The sequence below is a fragment of the Danio rerio genome, chromosome 5, assembly GCF_052040795.2.
Source record: "Danio rerio strain M-AB ecotype USA chromosome 5, GRCz13ab, whole genome shotgun sequence".
Classification (NCBI taxonomy): Eukaryota; Metazoa; Chordata; class Actinopteri; order Cypriniformes; family Danionidae; genus Danio; species Danio rerio.
Window position 1 is genome coordinate 6,090,001 of NC_141025.1, and position 27,778 is coordinate 6,117,778.

A 27,778-nucleotide genomic window follows, 5' to 3' on the forward strand; every position below is an offset into this window, starting at 1 on the left:
TTTGCACGAATAAAAAGGAAATTTGACAGCATTTTGATCTTAGCAGATGCCATTAAAATGAAATGAAGTTTTGATTCAGGGGAACTGACGTTTTATTTATCGGATGTCTCCTGCTCTGTGATCAAGGGTTAATGTGATTGTGCTTGTTGGCTCAGCTGGAAATGGGAACTGACTGAAATTGATCTGTACTCTTAGAAATTCTTGCCTTTCACAAACCTGTTTCCAGTGCTAAAAGTGTTTCTGGTGAAATGTATTCTTTTGGAATCAGTTGTAAGCTTATTTTGGTGTTTGCATTTTGTTTGTACATTGAAAAAAAAATATGATTCATTGGATTTACTACATTTTGTTTAGAGTTGGTGGTTGCAAACTATTTATATGGGCTAAATTTAAAGAAACACATTACTAAATTATCTTTGTTTGATTAAATTCAACCAATATAAATTGTTTGCAACCATGTACCTTAAACAATATTTAGTAAATGTAAATAATATTTTTTTTTTCAGTGTAGTAAGTCTTTTTGTGTATTTTTTATTATTTTGTACATTTATTTGTATGAGAATATATTTTTTCAATGTACAAAAAAAAATGCAAACACCAAAATAAGCTTACAACTGATTCCAAAAGACTACATTTCACCAGAAATATATATATATATATATATATATATATATATATATATATATATATATATATATATATATATATATATATATATATATATATTCTCATACAAATAAATGTACAAAATAATAAAAAAGAAACAAAAAAGACTTGCTATACAGAAAAAAATGATTAATTAGATTTACTAAATATTGTTTAAGGTACATGGTTGCATGTTGCAAACAATTTATATTGGTTGAATTTAAACAAACAAATAAAATTTAGTAATATTCTATATATATATTTTGTGTGTGTGTGTGTGTGTGTGTGTGTGTGCATGCGTGCGTGCGTGCGTGCGTGTTGAGCTATTGAAGAGAAAATCTCTTGTGTGAAACAAATTTATAAGTGGTTTGCTTTTGAGTCATTGTCTAATCCAGGGGTCGGCAACCCAAAATGTTGAAAGAGCCATATTGGACCAAAAAAAACAAATATTTTTGGAGCCGCAAAAAATGTAAAGCCTTATAATGAAGGAAACACATGCTGTGTGTGTATATATAGTAGCTATATTAGCCTACTATAAAAATGACTAAGTTGGCTACAAATACATAATGAGCCTTCATGATTAAAAAGCCACTGAAATCAAGTGGTTGGTCACCATCTGTGAACGGCTTTCCATGCTTTATTATCTCCCGGTTTGTTTACAACAGCCACCTGCCTGGCATCCCGCCCTGCTGATAGAAACCTGTGTCGCAGGCTATGACGCAAATCTTCGTTGACAGAAATGTTGAAATTAAATATTAACTCTACACACTTTTACAGCATTTGAAAACGTTAAAAATGTTTGTCCTCCTATAGAAATCATATTAAAACAAAAATATATACTAACCTTCCCCATCTTTTTGAACATTTTTGAAAAAGCTTCAGGGAGCCACAAGGGCAGCGCTAAAGAGCCACATGCGGCTCCCTGGTCTAATCAAATCAAATGAGTAATTACACACAGGGTTCCCACACTTCTTGACAGTACCTGCATTTCAGACACACAAATTCAAGGGCTGGCAAGTACTTTAAAACAAACATAGGTCCTTGAAAGTGCTTAAATTTAAAGTTTTCAATAATTGTACTGTGCTGTTTTAAAAAACTGAAAAAAATCTTACATTTAAATCTTATACACGAACTATGACAAAGAATGCATTTTATCAATACTTTAGCAACCGCATTTGATTATTACCAGCATTAAATTTAAAGGTGCCGTATGTAGGTTTGAGGGCGACGCGGTAGGTAGTGCTGTCGCCTCACAGCAGTAAGGTCGCTGGTTCGAGCTTCAGCTGGGTCAATTGGCGTTTCTGTGTGGAGTTTGCATGTTCTCCCTGCATTCGCGTGGGTTTCCATCGAGTGCTCCAGTTTTCCTCGCAGTCCAAAGACATGCGGTACAGGTGAATTGGGTAGGCTAAATTGTCCGTAGTGTATGAGTGTGAATGAGTGTGTGTGGATGTTTCCCAAGGATGGGTTGCGGCTTGAGGGGCATCCGCTGCATAAAAACGTGCTGGATAAGTTGGCGGTTCATTCCACTGTGGCGACCCTGGATTAAGAAAGGGACTAAGCCGAAAAGAAAATGAATGAATGTAGGTTTGACACCCAGGGGTTGAATTAGGTATTGCACGCCTGTTTCAAAACACAGAAAATGCAGGTTGCCAGATTGATGACACCAACAAATCAGTGATTCAGCATGTACATTTATTAATGTTAAAGACACTTAATATGTATTAATTAGATTTTAAACCTTACCATTTTGTTGGAGTGCAGTAAGTGCACTATTCTATGCTTTTGATTGGTAATAAATTTTACATTTTTGTTGTGTTTCGTCTGGTGCAAACAGCCAAATTACATATCACTGCATATCTCGTAATGTAGCATGTTGTTAGGACACGGGGTAATCTGCTTACCTAATGTTTACGTTCGGGATATTTACATTATTTGCTAATTAATAACCAACCACCTCTTGGGGAGAATCTGAATCTCATGTTAGAGTCGGCCACTGTCCACCGGAGGTTGCATTTTTGGTTGTGAACACATGCTTTGATTGCCTTTCTGACTGAATGAATCAAATATGTGGCGGTTTTCTATGAAGGGAACCCGGGGTGCTAAAATCTAATTGACTAAACTGGCAGAGGGCAGGTTAAAAAAAAACAAAACAAAGACAGACGTTCCGGCACATAACTCACATTTTTAAAGCAGAATATCTGACTTCATTCTTGTTTTTCAGCAAAACAATAATCTTCCCTTAGCATGATTCTTAAATATCTGCAAACATATTATGGTGTTTTTATGCTTTTTGAAGAGTCAAAAACTTACATACAGCACTTTTAACTAAATGTATTAAAGTTCTTTAAAACAATCAACCTTTTTTTTGAAAATGACACATTTAAAACATCAACATTACGCTTTGTACACTGGAGTTGTAAATTACAAAGGTGCCTGATTTAAAAACCTTAATGATTTCAAGTCCTTGAATTTCCATGAAAGAGTGGGAACCCTGTACACAAAACAAACGTTTTTTTTCTCCCTCAGATAAGTCATGTCTGCTGTATGTTTTTTTGAAAATGGCAAAGCAATTATAATTGCAGAAGTAGACTTAAAATTATAGTTTTTCCCCCCAAAATGTAAAGTATTTTATCATTATTATTAGAGCTGTGAACCTACACTAGTCTAACGGTTCGGTTCGGTTACGATTATCATGCCATCGATTCGGTTCAATTTGATATTTCGGTGCATCACGGTGCATTGACGGTGCTTTTCATACACAGTTCTATATTTTCTTCACAGCAGTAGTTCTTGTATTAACTGTATGAGTATATTTATATTTATATATTATTTGTAATACAATTTTGTCATTTAATACAAACAGTCAGATATAAAAACTGTAACTTTAAACAAAACGAGCATTTAGCAAATAATATAAACAAATATAAATATCCAGCTCAATTTCTGATCCTTGTCTAGTTCTCTTACACCTCTTTGATTGGTCACACCCTCAACAAAAACGGTTGCGATTGGCTCTTGCGCGCTGCGTTCTTCACAGATGAGTGACACTGATAAGCGGCAGGCGGCAGCGGCGATCTCACAACTGATGTATAATAGACACGGTGGAGAAAACTCTGCAGACACGCGCTCGTTTCTTTATCCAGAAGTAACGCTGTAAAACAGCCGAGAGGAGAAGAAAAGCCACGCCAGCAGGTCAAATGGGCCACTGTGTGTGTGTGTGTGTGTGTGTGTGTGTGTGTGTGTGTGTGTGTGTGTGAGTGTGAGTGTGAGTGTGAGTGTGAGAGAGAGCGAGAGAAAATGAGAGAGAGAGAAATGGAGTACTTTCAATCTCTCAATCTCAGTGAAATAGGGGCTTTTGTTGTATATGTCAGTGAAAGACTAATCCAGCAAACACACACAGTGAAATTGTGCACAGTTTATGAGTTTTAAGTAGTTAAAGCGTTGTAAATACTCGCGATTGCCTCCCTCGCGACAGAGCGCTTATGAGGTAAATGACGTCAGTAATAACCGGTTATGATTATTACTGAACCGATACCGAATTGTCCGTGTCTGCATCGCGGTGCACCGAAAAAACGATTGATTTTGACACCCCTAATTATTATACTGTGATTCCAAACCTTTCTTTTGTTTTTGTTTAACACAAAATATAGACCATTTTGAGGGATGTAAACAAAAACAGTGGTCCCAACGTATTTCCTGTTTTACATTTTTAGTTTGTATAGCTTCCGAGAATTAAAAAAGAGCCACATAAGTAATGTTATGACAGCTGCTTTATCATTAAGTTATGATTGAATTGTCTTTTGTTACAGTTATGAAATAACAAGCAGGAAATGTTCATGGGCCAGTGACATGACCACATATTGAAATGGTCTATATTTTGAAGAACGCTGGTAGTTAGCACTTACAGATTTATTAAGTCATTGGATGCCAGCTACCAGCATTCTTCAAAATAGCTTCTTTTGTGTTCAACAGTAGAAAGTCAAATAAGATTTTAAACAAGTGAAGGGTGAATGATTTTTATTTAAAGTTTTGCGAGGCTCCAATTATATATTATTTTCTAATTAAACACAAATAGTTTTCATTCCGTGTAAAAAGGATCAAAATGCCAATGCTTGATGTTGTTTGAGTCAATCAGTTTCAGTCAGTACCTCTTGTCAGATGCTGAAATGTGAATCAATCTGCAGCTCGGGATTGCTAATCATCATGAAATGGGTGTGGGTCGGCGCTGGTTTTGTTGGGGAGAGGAATCTTTGAAATATTTCTGCATTTTAAATATATCTAAATAACTTGTCCCTAGGACGACAAGACAGTTTCGTGAGACCTGAGCCTGCTGGTAAGGAAGTGTTCAGGACAGGAAACAATGCTGAAAATATCAATCTAAATATGAATCTGATTAATCTTTTCTGTCAATCAGTTTGAATTTTAGCAGTTTAATCTGTGATCGTAAAATAATACTGCTTAATTTGAATGAATAATTCACGTTTTAGTCATTTAATTACTACATTGTGACGTTGTCTTGAGTAACATTGTTGAAATCTGAAAAGTTTTCATATGAACACAGATCAAGTCATCATCAGCTTAATTCAGTTTATTGGCCGTATCTTAATCACCTATAAAATGTTGACATATGATGCTTTAATTCAAAATCTGGTCTTCAATATTTGGGTTTTGGGCTTTGGTCCATGGGTCTGGTCTATTCTATATAAATCAGTGGTCTGGAACCTATGAAGCATAGTTTTATTAAGCATTCGTAAAAGTAACATTTTAAAGTAATTTAGTGATTATAAAGAAAACGTGTATATATATTTTTTACAATCAGATTTACCAATAAAGAAAAAAAATTGAATAAAAGAGTTAGAAATTATTTTAACTATAAAAATACACATCAACCACTCCAAAAGAAGCTATATCAGGGTGCGGATTACAGGAGGGTAGGTTGTATAGACAGCACTACTGTGCTGTTGTGGAAATAACCAAGTAAACAGAAGCATAGAAAACAGAGCTACATTGTCAGAGCAAAAAAGGAACACGCTTAAATGGTAACACAACAAAAAGTATAGTATAGGATAGAAAAGAACCACATTGAATGTAAATATGAAACACAGAATTTTGTCACAATTACAGTGTTGTTATAAGTAATCCTGTATACCACAGTTGTGTGATTTATAAACAATTAAATCAGCTGTGTGTTTTTTAGTTACACATTTACATGTATGTATTGTGCACAATTATAAAACAGTGCACATCCAAGATATCTAAAGAGAAGTCTTCCACTCCATGTAAAAAATCCTACACTTTTTCTTTTGTTTTGACTAAACTGGTTTTACTAAATATTTAATAAGGTGATGAAAACAAATAGACTAGATGTGAGAAGTAACGAAATTGTTTTCAAGTGATATAATAAAATGCTGGTTAAGCATATAAATGTAAACAGTCATTGAAACAGAGCAGAACGCAGAGCTGAATGTCTTAAAGGGTCACGAAACACCAAAACACATGTTTTGAGCTGTTGACAGTCGTATATGTGTCCCACACTGCTAAAAACACTATTAGGACTCCTATATTTCACTAAAAAGTGTAAATTGGTTGTTTTTGCGTTATTTCAAACAAATTCGTACTTCCGGTGTGAAACGAATTTTTGAAGCTACGTCACGGTCATGACGTCACGGTCATGACATAGCATGTATTCCAGCGTGCAGACTGGACATCTGTGCCAGAGTGTGTCTTATTACGTCTTACAGTCTGCTGCATTAATGCATGAGTAAGGCTTGGTTCAAACCAATCAGCACGCTCTATTGTGCAACTTCATTAATATTCATTACTGTCACAGTGTTTAAACGACAGAGACGCCACGTTGTGTTGGCAAAACAAGCGTGAAGTGTTGCTTTTATAGTTTGCTGCAGTTAAGTTTCGTTTTCATTTTCTCTCTGTGAGAGCTCAGACTCACGTGTGGATTAACAGTGTACGCGACGCTCGACAGCAATAACTTACGTGTCTAAGGAGGAACATTGTTTACCTGAGAGCTGTTCTCATCTGCAAACGCTGAGATCGCTTGTAGTCTCCTCTTCATAAAGACGCGGCTCTAGTTGATGGTGATTGTCCTGTCTCTACAGATTTGGTAAGTGAGCGACCAGTGCTCTTTGTTTATTCAGTTTGTTCGTATCGCACCACAACCAAACTTTAACCTCGTGTAGGGTTTTTACCGCATTTTGTGACCAGAATAACACACGCGACTTTCTGACGCTACCTGCCGTGTGCATCTAAGTTTCCGGAAAATGCGGAGGTTTTTTTTTCTCTTATTCGCCGTGCGATATCAAACATTGCATGAAAAATACACGCTTAGAGCAGTTCCTCGAATCAAATATCTCGTTTGTCGTGAGGGGCATGAATGAATTCCCTGAATGAAAGAGCCAAACTGCAGTTAAAGTCCACCATTTAATAATTTGGCAAATAATTCGACTACAGATGTCCATGTAGGTTAAACACCATCACTTTCTCCCCTGTGTGTGTGTGTGTGTATTTTGACTCTGAAACTCGCGCGTGCACAAATAGACACTCCCACACCATCCCACTTTTCTTCCTCTGACACTCCCCCCTAAACAGAGCTGGACACGCCCACTTTTCTGACTTTTTCCAAAGTAGAGGTGTGAAAACACCCTGCTGAAACGAGGGGGTTTCATGGCCCTTTAAGGCTCCTACACACCGGGACGTTTTTCGTTTGTGTTTATCGGCAGCGTTTTACGAGACGTTTTTCAGTGTTCAAACCCAAGCGCTTTTCACTGGCGTCAAGCAGAAGAGTATGCTAAATCAGTCTTTTGACGTTAGATGGCGCTGCACAACATTAAGCTTCTGACACCCGCTTATAACACAGAAGAAGAGGAGGAGAGGAAGTTCACATGTTTGTTTATAAAGTTACTGGTGACTTGAACAAGCATGGATGGTTCAAGCAGCAGCTCCAGCTCTAGCGATGAAGAAATGATTGTTCACCAGTGCAATAAGCAGCTCCACAATCATATCGCCTCTGGGCATCTTCTTCAATGTGCGCTCACATTGACAGTTTTGCGCTTGAGCACCTCCAAGTGCTGTTTACGGTAACTTCAGCAGCTCCGTGCACATGAGCAAAAGTGCCGATCTGATTGGTGGAGAAGGTTTTGACGTTTTTTTAAAAAAATTACGCTTTTGTGCCTGCCGTTTTGCGCGTTGCTATGCACAATCACATTGAAGCCCTTTATTAAGTTATGAGGCGTTAAACGTCGACGGAAAACGCGAGCAAAAAACGTCTCTGTGTGCACGGGCCTTTATAATGTAAATGTAAAGAAGAGACCACCTTGTAATAAATCCTGAACTTATAATTAGTGAATATGAGGGGGTTTCACTTTTCGAAATGCGGTATAAATTCGTCTCTTTTTGGTTTTTATAATTCGTTTGAACACATTCTGGTGCTGCTCGTCAATTTGACTATTCTTCTATGTTCATTCTTCAGACTTATTCGGCAGTCAGATTTCGATACAACACCGGCACTGCATGTTCCTCCATGTCTCGTCAGTGATGGGTCATTCTTGAACGATTCGTTCATGTTGAACAAATCTTTTGTATGACTCATGGAGTGAATCACTCATTTGCACATGCGCACAATTGTGCAAGTAGAGCTCGCGAGCTACCTTGGAGCGGTCTGTTTTGCGCAGAATGTGCATGTGTGTCTTCAAACCATATTGATATGAACAATATTGGAGAATCCCGCATCGCGTTAGAGAATCAAATCGTTGTACCTCCAGAACTCGATATACGGCCCAGCCAACACAATCTCACGCCAATTCGTAACTTTATCATTTAGTGGCTAATTCGTATGAATTCGTACGATCTAATTCGTACCATTTAGTACGATTTGCTCATCCCCCAATAACGGTTGGGTTTAGGGGTGGGGTTAGGTGCCACGCCTCCTTTTTAAAATCGTACAATTTCGTATGACTGAACTTGTACAAATTTGTATGAATTAGCCACTAAACTATAAAAACGTAAAATACTTACGTTTGCTCGTGAGATCAGGCTGGCCCAGCCCTAATACCTCATGATATCTTAAACATATTAATGGGAAATGCTTATTTAGCTGAAACCTTTTCAAACAAAATGCATTGTTTGCACAAAAATTAAAGAGTGGTTGATGTTTTACACTGCTGCGTTTTTGACAATAGATGTATACATAGTTTAACAACATTCAGTCCAAAAGTGCGTTATGGGTAAAATTCAATAAAAAAAATTAATCAATGTACTAATATAACATCAATACTACTCCCTAAAATGTAAAGAAAAAGCATTTTGGCTCTTATAATATTAAAGTGTAGCTGATATACAGCTTTAAAAATATAAATGATGTGTTTTGACTGCCTGATCACACGAGAAAATGCAAGTATTTTACGTTTTGCCAGTTTAGTGACTAATTCAGTCGTACGAAATTGTACGATTTTATAAAGGAGGCGTGGCACCTAACCCCACCCCTAAACCCAATCGTCATTGGGTGATGAGCAAGTCGTACTAAATTGTACAAATTAAATCGTCCGAATTGATATGAATTAGCCACTAAATCAAAAAGTTACAAATTGCCGTGAGATTGTGTTGGTTTTGAGGGTGTTAAAACACAGAAGTATTGCCTCCTTACAGAAAAAAGACATTTAAATATCGTGCCTGTGTAATGATGTTTTCTTTTGTACCCACATGCTTTATGTGGACTCACTCAGAATCAGCGAAACACTGCGACACGAGTATGAGATGTCACACAGCAAAAACTCTTTACAAGAAACTTCTGCAATTAAAGCGGGATTACATTTGCATACACTTCAAGTTCAAGTGCTGCATATTTGTGCTCTTAAAATACCAGCCAAGCGCTTTCCGTCTCACTCTTTCAGGTTCAAATGCACAAGTAGGACTATTTTGAATATAAAATTCTCCTAATGCACAAAACTGCATACCAAACAATATGCATAATCTTGTATTGTCTACGAGCTGAATATATGCATGTTGTTTAGTGTGCGCTTTTATATGTCTGGAAAATGGAAAATTATGTAGATCAGACTTCATCAAATAAGTGGAACACGTCCTCTGTGTAGACATTCAGAAATAATGTTATCCTAATGTTATACAGTGAGCACTTTTATGATTGTCTGACTAATAATTAGTGTCATGGTTTATATGGTATTTCTGAATATTACAGATTAATAGTCTTTGAAAAATAATGCTCAAAGTTATACATAATAATAATAATAATAACAGCAACAATAATAGAGCTTCACAATTTTACTAGCCTCTTTTGTAAAAAAGTACACTTGAAATTTCATGGATAAAAACAATAGCCAATTTAGTATTTAAATTAATTTTAATATGGACTTTTCTCTTTTTAAACACAAAACAGTCGTGAAAGATGACTTCAGTTACATCAAATTGGATGTTTTCTTGCAAAGCTGGATGTTGGATTCATGTAAAATAATAGTTTGTATTGAGCAAAACTGATTAGCTGAAGTCACACCGATGCAACAGCCAACAGAGGATTCGGCTTGATCTTAAAGCCTTTTTGATGGGTTATTTTCACAATTTATGATGGCATAGCAGTCAAAATAGGACAAATGATCTCAAATATGGGACTCTTTATAAGTGTGGTGTGGGCCTTTCAAACCACCCTTAGCCTCTTTGGCCACGGGCCTGTAAGAGGTACAATTTGTAATTTTTACTGTTTTAATTTTTAACAGCAACAATCAGGACTACATGATTATTTGATGTCATGGATTTCCAATCAAAAATGTAATTGGAAGTCAATGGGGCAAAAACAGCCACCAGCATAATAAAAGGGCAGTTAATTTGAACAATACACAAGGGTTAAGCCTATTTAGATATGGTTTTGGACATTGTGTACATGACACTTAAGAATTATTCATATTTACAATATTAAAAATAATGCACATTTTGACTTAATCATGGAAATTTGACCTGCTAATTATGTCCAGTCAGAATGTTTTGTGAGATTGAGACTTTTTTTTTTTTTGGCAGCTAAATGGGTTAGGCTTTAATTTGATGACCAGCGCTTTAATATTTAAATCACCAATCGAATATAAACCTGTCAGAGTTTTATCGTAGCTTAAAAGGTGCCATAAAACTCAGTATACTTTTCCAGCAAGCCTTTATGTTTGTCAGTCATAGTTGTTAGAGAATTCTAATATACAGGTCTGGTTTTTATTGAAATGAATTGGACTGCTTTGAAGTGTAACGAGGTCATGCGACTGACACTGTTAATGAGATGAAAGTGTTTTTCATTTAAAGCTCAAAGACTGGAGCGACTGAGGAAAGAACGACAGAACCAGATCAAATGCAAAAACATCCAGTGGAAAGAGAGAAGCTCGTCTCAATCAGGTACAGTAGCATAATATTTGTACCAGGCTTATGTGTGCGCTATATATTTTTTGTTGCAATCATTTCTGAAGGTTTTACCATAGCATACATTATTATCATGATAATAAGCTGAGCTTTTTTGTGTGTGTGCATTGCATAGTACTTAAATATTCTCAGAGTAAACAACCTTTGTTTTAACCCATGTGTTCTCCTAGAATTCTGTTTATATAACCAAAGTTGAGACGTCCCTCTATAGCCAGGGATGGGCAAAAATACACTGAAATGTATTTTAATACCAAATACAAAATACCTAACTTTTACATGTATCAAAATAAACTACAAAATACAGCAGCCACAAATGTATCAAAATAAAATTCTGAATTTTGTATTTTGAAAATACTGCAAAATACTTTTATAAACGAGCATAAAATTTCTTCACAAATCTTTTATCAGTAGGCAAATTTGATTAATCCTCTCATAGTTAAACTGACTCAGTGAAGTAAAGGCCCAATCCCAATTCTACCCCTTAGCCCTCCCCTTACTCCTACCCCTCATTTTGTGCGTTCATGTCAAGGGGTAGGGGTGTCCCAATTCTCTTTCAAGAGTTCACACTTAGATACTGTTTGACAACTTGTTAGCAAGTTAGCAGGTTTGGCATGCTGTCCGGGGAGAAAACCCTGAGCTCTGAGATAGTTGAGCCCAGGGCTCCCGCCAGGTCCATAGAGCATGTGAGGGGAGTACGAGGTCAGGTGTTCTCGAGAGCTCCCCTCGGCAAAAGAGGAAAGGAGGAGAAGGGGTGGATGGGGGGTTTCTTCGGGAAACGAAGATAAGGGAGTAGTTCTTAGCTAGGTTACTTATAGTGAGTTTGGATGAATCTGATTGGCTAGCTAATGAGTGTAGATGAGTGGCCAGCTGCAGTTAATCATATCACGTGCTCCTCTCGAAATTAGTTTGTGGAACTTCATTTAGCTCGAAGGCGTTGGGATAAGGGGAAGGGGTGAATAGCCCTTCGAACGAAGATTTTTCAGGACCACACTCGAAATCAAGGGGTAAGAACATTTCCCAGAATACATCAGCCACAACGGCTGTATAGCTGCACGCGAAAGTAAGGAGATCCACAAATATGTGTTTTTTTGTCAATATTGCTAATTTTACGACAAACAAACACATGTTTGGATATATTCATAACCGTGTTTGTGTTGTACCATCACGCTTTTTAAAAACACAGCTAAAATAAAAACGCTATCTATAATTGATAATCATAACGCCTGTATAGCAGTGCCACAACATTCTGACACTCGATGACACTCGAATACTCTGTCAGAAATGTCTAGTGACTGAGAATGAGCTTTTTACAGTGTCTGCTTTAATGTTAGTGTTGTTTTGTGTGTTTATGTTGATGAATATGGCCACTGTGTGCCTTTAGTCATTTCCTGAAGATAAATCGTCACCTTGGAATTACAAGGTTCGATCTGCGTTATGAATGATTTAATGAGCTTCAAAGTTTTTGCACTCCATATAGCAAACAGTATGTGTGTAACATTTGTTTTTTTTAAATAAAAAGTCTTAAAATGTAAACAACTTATAAAAAAAAACACCCCATAATGTAAATAAGATGTCATTTAATAAGAATATGTCAATATCGCAGAGCTGCTTCATCCTTACACTCCTGTGGGATCTCTTATGCCGAGTTCAGACTGCATGATTTTCAAAGTAGTCGTGTCACAGATGTTTTCACACTGCATGACTATCTGGGCTAGCGTTTCGTCGCTGCTTTGTTTACACTGCAAGATGGATCGGCGACAGGGACATTCACATTGCATGACTTTACTATAGGAAGAATCGCCGACAACTTCGTCCAAACTACGTCTCACAGCCAAAAACACGTAGTATATCTTTAGTTATTAACTACATAATGAGAAAGAAGCCTTTAATGGGGTAGAACATGTACATGTTTGCTCACCTGGGTTTAAAGGGAATTAGCCATTTCTCCTCAACGTTGAAAATAAAGTAATTTCTTTCTGTATGAAACGTCAAACAGACACGGTTGCTCCTGAGTCCTGTCAAACCTCCACTAGTTTTCCTCCATTTCGTGGGTCCAAATAAACAGAAAAAGAGCACTTTTAACTTCTCCCCCAGCCTCCCGCTGGTCTGCAGCAGGTACACACACGCACACAGAAGTGAATGCCGCTCTCTCATTGGCTGTAGGCGATCGCCGATGTTATTTTCAGTCAAAACTCAATTCACACGGCATGATTTGAATCGCCGACAGCTCCAGATATTCAGCACGCCAAATATCTCGCAGGCATCAGCGACTCATCGGCGATTCTCTCAGATCGCATCTTTGATGGTTCACACTGTGTGATTGTCAGTCACGTGCACGAGCAGCGATTTGCCTGTGATTTCAGGCATTTGTCGGCGATTTCTCAAAACCTGTCAGCGAGCCAAAATCAGGGCTAAAATCACGCAGTCTGAACTAGGCATTCGGTCAAGTGAGCAGAATCTTCTGTCAGTTCCACAATCAAGGCTAAAACGTAGAGGGGACAGAGCTTTCTCTGTGGCAGGTCCTCGGTTGTGGAACACCTTGCCCCTTGAGATCAGAATGGCTTCATCATTATCCACTTTTAAATCACGTCTTAAAACATACCTTTTTAGCTTGGCTTTTTAAGATTATTTTAATAGTTCATTCTACCCCAAATTTTTTACATCTTTACAGACGTTTCGCTTGCTTTATTTCTATGTGTTTATATTCTGTCTTTTTATTTTGTATTTTTGATCTTCTCTTATGTACAGCACTTTGGTCAGTTTTGTGACTGCTTTTAAATGTGCTTTATAAATAAATGAACTTGAACTTGAATAACTCAATTTTGGTTTTTGGTGGAGTGATGTTCAGCGGAGTGGAGTAGAGAATTGAGCAACTTTGTAGACCCACACGTGTTGCTTAGGCTGACTTTGCTAAAATATTTGTATAACATGTTTGATTGTGGCATAGCTTTTAACCCAATTAGGCTGATTAGGTAATGACAAAACAAAACACAAGTGCTTGATCACGGACTGGCTCAAGGATAGTGGCAGGAAATATCGGCCCGAATATTACTCCCAGGAAAAAAACATTATGTGTTCAATACTTATTTTCCCCGCTGTATGTTCATTGTCATGATGTATTGCATTATTGAATCAGCACATGCTGTTTATTGCTTGTCCTCTGAATGTTTTTATTCTTGATTTTTTTTGTTTTGTTTTTTGTAGCAGACGATTTGAGTTCGCTTTTTGAAAAGAAAGACTTTAAAGACAGGCCTCGGAGCACGGGCAGTAAATCCACACTCTCACTGCGGCTGGAACAGTGTCCTCAACAGCTCAACAACCCCTTCAACGAGTACTCCAAATTTGATGGCAAGGTGAGCACTTCAAATCAAGTCAAGTTGAGCTTTATTTTACATTTACATTTAGTCATTTAGCTGACGCTTTTATCCAAAGCGACTTACAAATGAGTACAAGGAAGCAATTTACACAAACTAAGAGCAACAATGAATAAGTGCTGTAGGCAAGTTTTTGTCATTCTAATACATAAAGTGGAACAAAATATCTCACAGGACCCCGGTGCTACATAAATAAACATTAGCATAACTGTGAACACAACACTGGATGTACAGTTGAAGTCGGAATTATTAGCCCTCCTGTATATTTTCTCCCGCAATCTCTCCAGTGTTTTCAACCCATTTCCAAGCATAATAGATTTAATAACTTATTTCTAATATTCTTTCATCTTTGCCATGATGACAGCACATAATATTTGACTAGAGATTTTTCAAGATACTAGTATTCAGCTTAAAGTGACATTTAAAGGCTTAATTTGGTTAATTAGGTGAACTAGGCAGGTTAGGGTAATTAGGAAAGTTATTGTATAACAATGGTTTGTTCTGTAGACAACTGGAAGAAAATTGCTGAAGAGGGCTATTAATATTGATCTTATCTATTATTTTTTTTACATTTTAAAACTGCTTTTATTTTAGCCAAAATAAAACAAATAAGACTTTCTCCAGAGGAAAAACTATTATTGGAAATACTGTGAAAAGTTCCTTGCTCTATTAAACATCATTTAGAAAATATTTGAAAAAGGAAAAAAAAATTACAGCAGGGTTAATCAGTTTGACCTTAAAGGTGCAGTAGGTGATCTGCCAAAATGCTAACCGCTTAGCATATTATCTTTGGACGGCGGGGAGGGACTGTGATTCAAAGCCACACCCCCTGAAATCGCGAGTGCACCGCGTCACAACAGCCCAGACAACTCACTAGTTCATGTCATTCGCCAGTTAGTTAGTGCCAGCGCCGTGCAGGAATTACATTTATGACTTAGCCACATTTGCATGCTATTTCAGAGCGAATATTCAGAGTAGCGGTAAACAGTATAGGAAGGCTGTCATTGTTTAAAAATGAACCAATGTGAATATAAAAGCAACATCAGCTCAATAAAGCAGTTAGGCGGAAAAGCGCTATTTACTGGTGTTTTGTTGTTAAACTAAATATAAATCTACATTATAGATGCTGTCAAAGGACCTTATTGAACTGAAAATAATCACATCAATCTTTCACTGGGAGATTTCAGTGGCTGAACAACACGTCTATGCATATAAGTCATTCATAACACAACACAATCTAACATAAGCTTAGCCTGACTAAAACAGTTTTAAAACAGAACATTACCTGTCTAACAGTAATACTTCAGCCATGGTGTCGTCCTTCCTCCAGCGTGCTAAAGTAACTCCTATATTGATTCAGGTTTTTTAAAGTTTCAATTCAGCATTTGATTACTCCCGGTCTGTCTCGTTGCCGCGCGGCCGCTTATGCAGACGGGCACGTGCGAATGGCGGATCTGCGTGAACAGATGCGCAGTAGTCCGAATCTACATTTGCTGGCAGACAATCTGAACTGCTTATTGGAACTACGGGAGATTTTGGTCCGACTCTATTTAATTGGATGAACATTTTTAAGTTTTATGCCTTACCCAGAATGTAAAAATACATATAAACACATTTAGATGATTTACTGTAATCATTACTATTGGACTGTGAAGAGACTTTCAATCAGCACATCCAAAAATGTTTCTGAAGACACTACTGCACCTATAACTACATATGTATATATTAGTGTTGCCACAAATGTTTATATTTTGATAAGTATCGATACAGAAATATATATGGGGGGTGTGGTTTTCTCACAGTGTCATATCTAAGTGTGAAATTATGTTATCTATGTCGACATCGACTAATCGCTGGTGATGTCATCAATAAAACACAAGATGTAAATGCTTTGCAAAATGGCACAATTTGCGATTTATTTGAAGGAATCATATACACATGCTATTTGATGGATCATAACAAGTTAAAAAACAATGCAACATTAACAATGACTAATTTTAGTGCAAAACAAATGCACTGTCAAAACGCTAATAATGCAACGTTAGCACCTGGGCTAATTTCACTGCTTTAAATGCATATGTATTAGGGCAGCATAATATATCGGTTCAGCATTGATAACACAATGTGATCATTCGCAATAGACGTATCGCAAGATATATGGAATGTTGCATGTGTGTTTAATGGCTGTGAATGTATAATTGTACCACATGTGACTTTAACAACGATTCATTTAATTGAATTATTTTTAATTTTATCATTCCGTTACTGTACTTGAATACTATGACTCTGGAAATGATAAAACATTTTAGTTTATATTTATAAATTGCTATGCATGAAAATATGCACAACGTGCAAATACCGAAATGCACTGCAAATAGCACAGGCCACAACAAAAATGTGTCATCTGACTTTTTTGGAGATGCACTAATATGGAGAAGCCCATATGTATAAATATTTTATTATTATTTATTATTATTATTATTATTATTATGTATTATATATACTGTTACGATTGAATGGTGCTTTATTTAATTAAATATAAATTTTAAAACTTTTTATTTTGTTTGAAAATTAGTATTTCGATGAGCCTAAAAGCATGCTCTGTAAACACCAGAACAGAGAGGCCTGTTGTCACGCAGGTTTCTCTGCTGTCTCCTTGCATTAGGATCAGCTCCAGGCTCTAACACCTTTGCTGAAAAGAGAAAGACTGCCGTTTTAATTTTTTGACAGTTGCAGAGATTTTAGGTGTAGTTTGTCATTGTGCATCACTTACGGCTGCTGTTCTCACCTGTTCCCCTTTGGCTCTTTAGATTTATGTGTCTGTTTTTCTGGATTCTTTTAGTCTTTATTTGTTTCAGGGAAGCAGATCGGCTTCTTTTTCTTGTAAATTAAATCAAGGCATGTTCATTTCAGTGACTTAAATTAAATTAGCTGTATCAAGTTTCACTACTCAGTCTCAATTAATCAATTTATCATTAGCTTGTGTTGAAAATTAGGTAGGGGTCAAATCAGTAGGAGTGTCAAAATGAATTGTTTCTTCGATGCACCGCGATGCAGGCGGGGACAATTGGTTATCGGTTCAGTATTAGATCAAAACCGGTTATTACGTAGTGATGTCATTTATGTCGCAAGCGTGTGTCTAGAGTGAGTTTTCTATTACGGATTACCTTTGATAATCGTACATTATGAGCATGAAGACGGTACTCACGTCTGCTCTTCACTGTCCGCGTCACTCATGGGTGAACCGCGCTGACCGTTTTAGAGTCAATTGCAGCCCTTTCTGTTAAGTGTATGAAGACCAGTCAAGCAAGCGGGATAATATTAACATTAGTTTATTTGCTATAAATGCTCATGTTGTCTTCTGTGCATGTATTGAAGTTTTGTTTAAAACATTGAGCATTGAACATTGAGCAAGTACATATAAGAGGTACAGTCAAACTCACTGCTTGTATTAAAGGACAATTTGTATTACAAGTAATATATAACCATATTTATAGATTTTAATAAAAAGTTATTGTGTTGTGAGGAAAAAAATATAATTGTAGATGGAAAGTGATAATCATAACCAGGGTTCAATGCTATGGGTTTTTTTTTCTACAGGCCTGATTGTGATTTATAAATATATTATATAAAATTAAATTACATAAAATAATTAAAAGGACAAAATCTGGACCTTTTAGCCGTGGGGTGTGGTTCGTTCGAACCACCCGAACCCCCCCTGGCTACGGGCATGTGTAAGCCATCTTTTCGCTTTAAAGTCTTTTCGATGAAACAATTGCTTATTACATGTTTTCACCTTCATTTTCAGGGCCATGTTGGTACAACGGCAACCAAAAAAATTGACGTCTACCTCTCAATGCAGTCGACCCAAGAAAAGCTTCACCCCATGACAGTGGTCACCATGGCTAATGCGCGGGTCCACGATCTTATCGGGCTGATCTGCTGGCAGTACACCTGTGAAGGCCGTGAACCCAAGCTCACGTGAGTAGAAAACACTCTTTATTTCAGCCAGACCATAATTCCTGGCTATACCTGAACCCCTGTCCCAATAGCCAGAGGCGTTTTTCCACTGCAGGTGACATTGTCACATCGAGCAGATCTGTGCTGTCCATAGATAATGTGGACAGTGAATATAAATACACTGAGTTCCATCAAGGAAAATACATTTATGTTTTGTATTTTCTTTAGAACTACTACAGTATAAAATGATTTTTAATTTATTATGAGGAGCTGTTTTTGTTTTAAATGCTGCTCAGAAGACACCCTAGAACAGGGCTATTCAATTGGCGGCCCGCGGGCCAAACCCGGCCCCCGAGGCAATTTGTTCCGGCCCTCCAAATAGTGTGACCAAGACAAAATAAATTTAGTTCAGTCGAAATACGGCCGCTATAGTCATGACGTGACGTGCGTCTGTTCAATACAGCATGAGCTGCAGAAGCTGCGCAGAGCGTGAGTCACCATAAGTGAGTGGTGCGGCAGCCGAAAACATTCAAGTGGTACATTTAGATGTTCACTATTAACTGTGGTTTAATTCGTCATGGTTAATGAACTGTAAAGTCTTCTCTAAGCCGCATTTCTTTTGCACGGAACAAAATGATACTGCTGCAGTTGAACAAAGTTATGCCGGGTTGACAACTGTGCGCTAGTTTAAAGTTCCAAGAATGTACACCGAGGCTAATACGCACGGATTAACTATAGCAGCGGCCGTTCCCACATCACGTCTTTTCCGCTTGCAAGTTTTTTATTTCGAATGTAAGAAAAATATGACAATATGCGCGCTCAAGCGGAGCAACGCGCTTGCGTCTTTTCGGTTGCACGCATTAGATAGCATCTGTTATGACAGACAAAACATATGTTAGACGAATTATTATTAATATGATCATGTATGTATTAAGGGTGTCAAAATAAACTGTTTCTTCGTTGCACAGCGATGCAGACGCGGACAATTCTGTATCGGTTCAGTAATAATCAAAACCGGTTATTGTGTACTAACGTCATTTATCTCCTATGCGCTCTGTCACGAGGGAGGTGAGCGCGGGTATTTACAACACTCAGGAGCCAACTCAGGGCCGGCCCATGGCATAGGCAGTATAGGCAAATGCTAAGGGCGCTTTACATCCAGGGGGGCGCCAAAAAATGAGAGCGGTTTAGTTGATTTTGTTTTCGATATTCCTGACACATTCAGTTATAGCAGCAATAACTCAAAAACATCTTACCCTAAAAAGATCTAAAGTGTGTTTCCTACAAAAAGACAAAGCTGGTTATGTTTCACAGCTGTCTTTTTCTTTTTTTTTTCGACATTTTTTTTTTTTTTTTTTTTTTTTGACATTACGACCACTGCTCCCTTTAAGCCCTCCCAATATGCGTTTAGCTGGGAGAACTCGTGCTGAGTGGAGCTCTCAATAAGGCACCGTCGGAAAAGTGCTTCTTTTTTTCGTAACTTTTCCCTTCCCCCACCCCACCCTATTTTTTTTTTTTTTTTGCTCAGCGCGGCTAAACGCATATTTCGAGGGCTTGAGTGTGTATGTGTTTGTGTGTGTGTGTGTGTGTGTGTTTGTGTGTTTGTGTGTGTACGTGTTTTTGTGACATATCAGGACACAAATCTGTATAATGACATGGGTATGACACAGGTATTACAAAAAGGAGGTGAAATATGAGGACATTGGTGATGCCTCATTTCTCTAAATGCTTATAAATCCCACAGGATGAGTTTAATCAGAGAGTAAAGCTGCACACAGTCTCCTGTGATGGTTGGGTTTAGGAGTAGGGTGGGGTGAGGGCATTACAATATACGGTTTGGACAGTATAAAATGAATGGAAACCTGTCCCCACTTTTCACAAAAACAAACGTGTGTGTGTGTTTGTTTGGCACTGTGTATGTTTGTGTATGTGTGTAAATGAAAGATATTGTGATGCTGTGTGTGTGTGTGTGTGTGTGTGTGTGTGTGTGTGTGTGTGTGTGTGTGTGTGTGTGTGTGTGTGTGTGTGTGTTTATACAGATAGCTTGTTATAGCCTCCCCCCAAAATATAACACTGTGTATGGAAAGCATCGTCAATGCACCGAGATGCACAGAGATATCAAATTGAACCAAATCGATGGCATGATAATCGTAACCAAACCCTGAGACCAGTATAGGTTCACACCTCTAGTATGTATGAACGCAGATGGCAACAATAATTAATTTAAATAGCTATGTACTTACCCAATATAAAGCTTAAATTTATATTTGACGTGATAACCGTGAAACCATGATTATCCTACAGACTATATAATCGTACAACTAAAATCTATAATTGTTCATCCATAATTGTTATGCAGTTCAAAACAACATATGAATGTGTCTGAATAGAAGAAGCCTACTTTTGTTGTGCTCTGAAATTCATTTGAATGTTTGTTAATAAAAAAAAAAAACTCTATTGTACAATGCAGTGATGTTATGTATTTTCAAAATACAATATATTAACATTTTAATGTAAAAAAAAAGCCAACGTAGGTGTCCTAAGGAAAAATACAGCATATGGGCTCTTATATGCAGTTGTGTCATCACTCATACAGCCAGTCATAATTCCGGCCCTTCGTTTGAGATGCTTTTCATGAACCGGCCCCCATAACAAACTAATTGAATAGCCCTGCCCTAGAAGATGGGTCAAGTGTAGATCCGTCATTGTTTAAGTACAGAGAACATCATGCTTTATAATCTTAGTTTTAACAGATAGAAAATGAGCAAAAATCAAGGAATTTTCTTCCTTCTTGCTGTTTTGGAAACATAACAAACCATCCGCTTGTTAAGTCGTAACGTATCGTGACATATGGAATACTGTTTCCGGGTCCAAGCCGCTACTCATTAGAATGGAGAAAATATTCACTTATGGCTTTTTAGTCATATCACACTTTAAAGTTAATTTTATCTAAAATCATAGTGTACACAATGGTCTCTGGACTTGCTGCATCACAAATACCAAAAATTTAACAATTTATAAAGAAGTAAATCACTTTCTAGCCATCGGATATTTGGCATGGATATATATTTTCATGACACTTAAAGGGTCACGAAACACCAAAACACATGTTTTGAGCTGTTGACAGTCGTATATGTGTCCCACACTGCTAAAAACACTATTAGGACACCTATATTTCACTAAAAAGTGTAAATTGGTTGTTTTTGCGTTATTTCAAGTAAATTCGTACTTCCTGTTTGAAACGAATTTTTGAAGCTGCGTCACGGTCATGACATAATAGCGTGTATTCCAGCGTGCAGACTGGGCGTCTGTGCCAGAGTGTGTCTTATTACGTCTTACAGTGTGATGCATTAATGCATGAGTAAGGCTTGGTTCAAACCAATCAGCACGCTCTATTGTGCAACTTCATTAATATTCATTACTGTCACCGTGTTTACGCCACAAAGACGCCACGTTGTGTTGGCAAAACAAGCGTGAAGTGTTGCTTTTATAGTTTGCTGCCATTAAGTTTCGTTTTCATTTTCTCTCTGTGAGAGCTCAGCTGGATCACGTGTGGATTAACAGTGTGCGCGACAACGATAACTTGCGTGTCTAAGGAGGATTATTGTTTACCTGAGAGCTGTTCTCATCTGCAAACGCTGAAATCCGGATTCGCTTGTAACGTTAGTCTCCTCTTCATAAAGACGCGGCTCTAGTTGCTGGTGATTGTCCTGTCTCTACAGATTTGGTAAGTGAGCGACCAGTGCTCTTTGTTTATTCAGTTTGTTCGTATCGAATTAAGTTAACTATTGTACTGAGTGCAGAAATGTTAGCACCGCATTTTGTGACCGGAATAACACACGCGGCTTTCTGACACTACCTGCCGTGTGCATCTAAGTTTCCGGGAAATGCTGAGTTTTTTTTTCTCTCATTCGCCGTGCGGTATCAAACATTGCATGAAAAATACACGCTTAGAGCAGATCCTTGAATCAAATATCGCGTTTGTCGCGAGGGGCATGAATGAATTCCCTGAATGAAAGAGCCAAACTGCAGTTAAAGTCCACCATTTAATAATTTGGCAAATAATTCGACTACAGATGTCCATGTAGGTTAAACACCATCACTTTCTCATGTGTGTGTAATTTAACTGAAATTCGCGCGTGCCCAAATAGACACTCCCACACCATCCCACTTTAGTTCCTCCGACACTCCCCCCTAAACAGAGCTGGACACGCCCACTTTTCTGACTTTTCCCAAAGTAGAGGTGTGAAAACACCCTGCTGAAACGAGGGGGTTTCATGGCCCTTTAAGGTCACTGTACAGGACAGCTAGAACAATTAGTAAAAAAAAAACATAAAAGTCAATGTAAAACAATACAAACTTTTAAACTGCAGCCGGGTTTAAGAGAATAGGCTGTTCTAAACAGATGTGTTTTGAGTTTGGATTTAAATGGTGAAAGAGAATCTAAATTACGGAGATCTGGAGGAAGTGAATTCCAGAGCTGAGGAGCAGAGTGGCTGAAGGATCGGCTCCCCATGGTGACAAGGCGGACAGTGTGCACAGTGAGGTGAATGGAGGAAGAAGACCTGAGTGTTCGAGAAGGTGTGGCGATATGAACAAGGTTAGCAAGGTGTTGAGGAGCGAGATTGTGGATGGCTTTAAAAGTGAGAAGTATTTTAGAATTAATTTCTAAAAGATGGGAAGCCAGTGAAGCTGTTGTAGAATGGGTGTGATGTGACAGACAGAGGGAGTTTTTGTGATAATACGGGCTGCAGCCTTTTGTACCAGTTGTAATTTATTATAAGCATTTGATGAGTCTCCCCATACAGTTTTATAGAGCGTTTGGACCCGGAAGCTTCTTCGAGTTATGTCACACTTAACAAGCCTATAACATAACTGTCGTATCAAACCAAACTATGAATTTTGTAAACCATTACACCCCTTCTGCAAACTGCTGTTTTCTGTTGTGTTTAATTAGTTAGTGAGGTGAAACGGATTTACACTCACCGGCCACTTTATTAGGTACACCTGTCCGACTGCTTTTTAATGCAAGTTTCTAATCAGCCAATCACATGGCAGCAACTAGATGCATTTAGCGTGTAGACATGGTCAAGATGATCTGCTGCGGTTTAAACCGAGCATTAGAATGGGGATTTTAAGTGACTTTAAACGTGGCATGGTTAATAGTGCCAGACGGGCTGGTCTAAGTATTTCAGAAACTGCTGATCTACTTGGTTTTTCACGCACAACCATCTCTGGGGTTTACGGTGAATGGTCCGACAAATAGGAAATATCCATTTAGCGGCATTCCTGTAGGCGCAAATACCCTGTTGATGTCAGAGGTCAGAGGAGAATGGCCAGACTGGTTCCAGCTGATAGAAAGGCAACAGTAACTCAAATAAGCACTCGTTACAACCGAGGTCTGCAGAAGAGCATCTCTGAATGCACAACACGTCCAACCTTGAGGCAGATGAGCTACAGCAGCAGAAGACCACACCGGGTGCCACTCCTATCAGCTAAGAGCAGGAAACTGAGGCTACAATTCACACAGGCTCACCAAAACTGGACAATAGAAGATTGGAGAAACATTGCCTGCTCTGATGAGTCTCCATTTCTGCTGACACATTCAGATGCTCGGGTCAGAATTTGGTATCAATACCATGAAAGCATGGATCCATCCTGCCTTGTATCAACAGTTCAGGCTGGTGGTGGTGGTGTAATGGTGTGGGGGATATTTTCTTAGCACACTTTGGCCCCATTAGTACCAATTGAGCATCGTGTCAACGCCACAGCCTACCTACGCCACAGAGTATTGTTGCTGACCATGTCCATCCTTTTTGTGACTACAGTGTACCCATCTTCTGATGGCTAATTCAAATAATCTCAGACTGGTTTCTTGAACATGACAATGAGTTCACTGTACTTAAGTGGCCTCTACAGTCCCTAGAACTCAATCCAATAGAGCGCTTTTGAGGTGTGGTGGAATGGGAGATTGGAATCATGGATGTGTAGCCGACAAATCAGCAGCAATTGCATGATGCTATCATGTCAATATGCACCAAAATCTCCAGTACCTTGTTGAATCAATGCCACCACGGATTAACTCAGTTCTTAAAGCAAAAGGGGACCCAACCCAGCACTAGTAAGATGTGCCTAATAAAGTGGCCAGCGAGTGTATATGTTCATCTACTGCCACCAAAAATTTCACTAACAGAATAACTCTGAAATATTTTTGTTTTTACCCATAATGTTCTTTTTATCTTGAGTATATGGAGCCTTTAGTGGATACTTGTTTAAGGAGCCATAAATAAAATATGTTTGTTGTCAAGCCTCCTGGAAAGTGCGGCTCTTCAAGTAATGTACTGGCGATCCTTCCCAGAGGCATTTATATTCCCTTCCCATCCACCTCTGCTGCTAATGCCAGTCTTGACCTTTCCCAGCGAAGGCAGGGATTCCCCTGGGTTTCTTTCTCATCTCCTCATTCAGTTCGTCTCCGAGGTTTGCTGACCGAACACTGCAGGAATTTTCTCCCTGGTACGTGGTACAATATGAAGATTTATACTTCACTCGGATCGAGAAGAGGGTAACCATTAACATGGAGAGGAGAAAAAAAAAATCAGATTCCCTCTCGGGCAGCTTGGTGCCTCACTCACACACACAGACAGACAGACAGTCTTGGTGGTTGATGTGAGACCTGATTGGCATAGCAATGAGTCCCCCTGGAGGAGGGTCAGGCTGTGGAGAGGAAGACATACAGGACTTGTGTGGGGTTTAAATGAGTCCTCCACCTCCCTCCGCCTTCTGAAAGCTGCTTTTGAGAGAGGATCAAGGTAAAACGTTGGCCCTCATGCATTCAGACACCATTCTTTCCGCATGTTCAGCTTTCTGTCAGGGCTGGTCAGGCTTTGAGGAGTTTATTAAAGGCTTGGTGGGTTTGTTTTTTGTGGCAACAGTTTAGTTTAAGTACCACTTCTCAACAGTGGCCAGACAGATTCTTGTATTTTGGTTTAATGTGAAACAATTTAATAAGTAGTAATTAAACTTAAAATAAGCTTAACATAAGCTTTTACGCTTTTATTTAAACTTCACTAAACATCGGTAAAAAATGTATATATTAAATGATAGGGGTGTGAAGAGATCTTCGGCTATGAGATCTTGTGTGAGACTAAATCGCGTCGAGATTTCTTTGTGAGGTGAAAAGTTGTCTCATGAGTCGTGATGTTATAATGGAGTGTGAGGGTGATTTTAGCACTAAAGATTGGAGGCAGGATCGGATATGAACCACAAATCATGTGCTTTGCACACACCTGGCAACCCAGGCTGCCTCAGTGTTGCTCGTTTGCTTGTGCGGGTGTGACAACCTTTGTTTTTAATAGAGTTTAGTGGTTGCTGCATCCAAATACAAAGGCTGCTACTACACAAATTAACCATTGCGATTAAAAAGCACTTTAGATATGCTTAACCTTTAAAGACTTAGAGGTATTTTGTGGGCACCTAATGGGCCTGTATTATTATTATTTTTTAAAGCAGTTTTATTTTTATTTTAGCAGTCAGCCTCAAGTGTCATATATTATTTTAAACAGGAGAACCTGAAGCTTCAATCTGTTTCATTTAAAGGTCCATTCTAAAATATTTTTGGGTCCAAAAATATATGAACAGACAGAAAATATTCCAGAATTTTAAGAAAAATGGTGTTAAAAAAAATGGCATTTTCTAGTTATTACAAACAAAACCTCATGAAGTTTGTTTTTTTTTCTTTAGAAATATATGCTATGATGTTTTATACTTCCAAAATAAATTTTGTCTACATCCACCTTTCCCTGAGCAAATAATAGCATTTTATTCCAATGTTATTCTAGGCGTTTTTCAGTGAAAAACTGGTACATTCTATTTACTGACAATGAAGATGCCCAAGATGTTTGCATTTTTGTTTTTCTCTAACTTATTTTAGCAGTCAGCATCAAGTGTCATATATCATTTTAAACAGGAGAAGCTAAAGTTTCAATCTTTATCCTTAAAAATTCCAATTTTACATTTTTTTATGGCAAAAAAAAGATACATTTTACAGAATTTTAGGAAAAACTCCAAAAAAAACCTCTAAAAAAAAAAAGCAAAAAAAAGCAAAAAAATTTCTAAAAAAAAAAAAAAAAAAAAAAAAAAAATATATATATATATATATATATATATATATATATATATATATATATATATATAGCATTTTCTACAGCTAACACAAACAAAATCTCTTGAAGTATGCTTTTGTTTCTGTAGAAAGTTATGCTAGGATGTTTATACATCCAGCATGCATTTTGTCTACATCCACCATTCTCTAAGCAAGTTATAGCAATTTAATTTAATGTTATTCTAAGGCGTTTTTCAGTGTGTTTCCATCTGGTTTATTTACTGACAATGTATATGCCCAAAATTTTGGGAATGAACTAAACAGAAACATTGTTACAAAATAACAGAACACTGAAGCAAATTTGACTTTTTCCAAATAATATATTTTCAGTTACCATAAACAACACCGCTTACAATGAACAAATAAAAAATAAGAAAATAAGAAATAATGCGTTAAAGTCCAAATAAACATGGTGCAAATCCTCAGTAAAAAATAGATATAAATATTTACTATACTAAAAATAGTTACATAACTAAACTAGATTCAATATGGAACATCCTTAGGTTTTATGTGCCAGCATGGATATGGTGTTGACCCTGCTGCTCCTCAACTTTTGCGCTGCAGACAAACAGTCGCACCACCGCCTGTTGAAAACAGCAAGACCAGCACTTCGTCCTTGCTATGTCACTGTTTTGTCATGTTTTTGTGCTGTTGTGCATGCAAAAGTACTTAGTATGAGAATTATTTCATGCAAAACTTTTTTTTTGCGTTTTATTTAGCCGTGCGTAAATGTTCAGCCTATTTCTCATTCCGTGGTGTTCAAACAGCTGATTGTTGGTCCACAAAGCGAAACCTATGCTTATTGGGTGAGAGAGAGCGAGTTTGAATCAATCTGGGCATGGAGGAGGGGCAATGCATCAATTCATCATGTCTGATTTGTCCGGAGACTCGAGCCACGAGCGTTCCTTTGTCAAATCAGCGTTCTGAAAATGTGATGACGTAACCACACTGATTCCACAGCCTCCGAAGGTCTGTCATGGAAAGCTGATACCCTCTTCTTTATGCCAATCTTTGAATTGTACGGATCTTATCAGCGGGTCAAACGTTATTAAACATTTAAGAACAATACTTATTTTTAGCCGTGGGCAGCTGTTTCGGTCTTTAAGAGTTAAAGTCATAATCAGCGTAAGCACAAAACAAATTAAGACGTGGAATATTTGCATTATAGTGGCATTATTGAAGTGCTGTACAGACATGTAAACTCCGTAATCAAACTGTT

General features: G+C 37.8%; 1 protein-coding gene across 7 annotated transcripts in view; it reads left to right on the forward strand.

Annotated features, from left to right (window-relative positions):
- Positions 1-27,778, forward strand: part of mapkap1 (MAPK associated protein 1) — a 102,261-nt gene that overhangs the window by 17,852 nt on the left and 56,631 nt on the right. For all 7 annotated transcript variants that reach the window (XR_015490757.1, XR_015490758.1, XR_015490759.1 and 4 more), the window contains exons 3-5: positions 10,951-11,040; positions 14,269-14,417; positions 18,247-18,419. Coding sequence is in view for 1 of the 7 variants with exons in the window: in XM_087253222.1 (XP_087109348.1) it covers positions 10,951-11,040; positions 14,269-14,417; positions 18,247-18,419 (412 nt within the window). In the remaining 6 variants the exon portion in view is untranslated. The remainder of the gene's footprint in view (positions 1-10,950; positions 11,041-14,268; positions 14,418-18,246; positions 18,420-27,778) is intronic.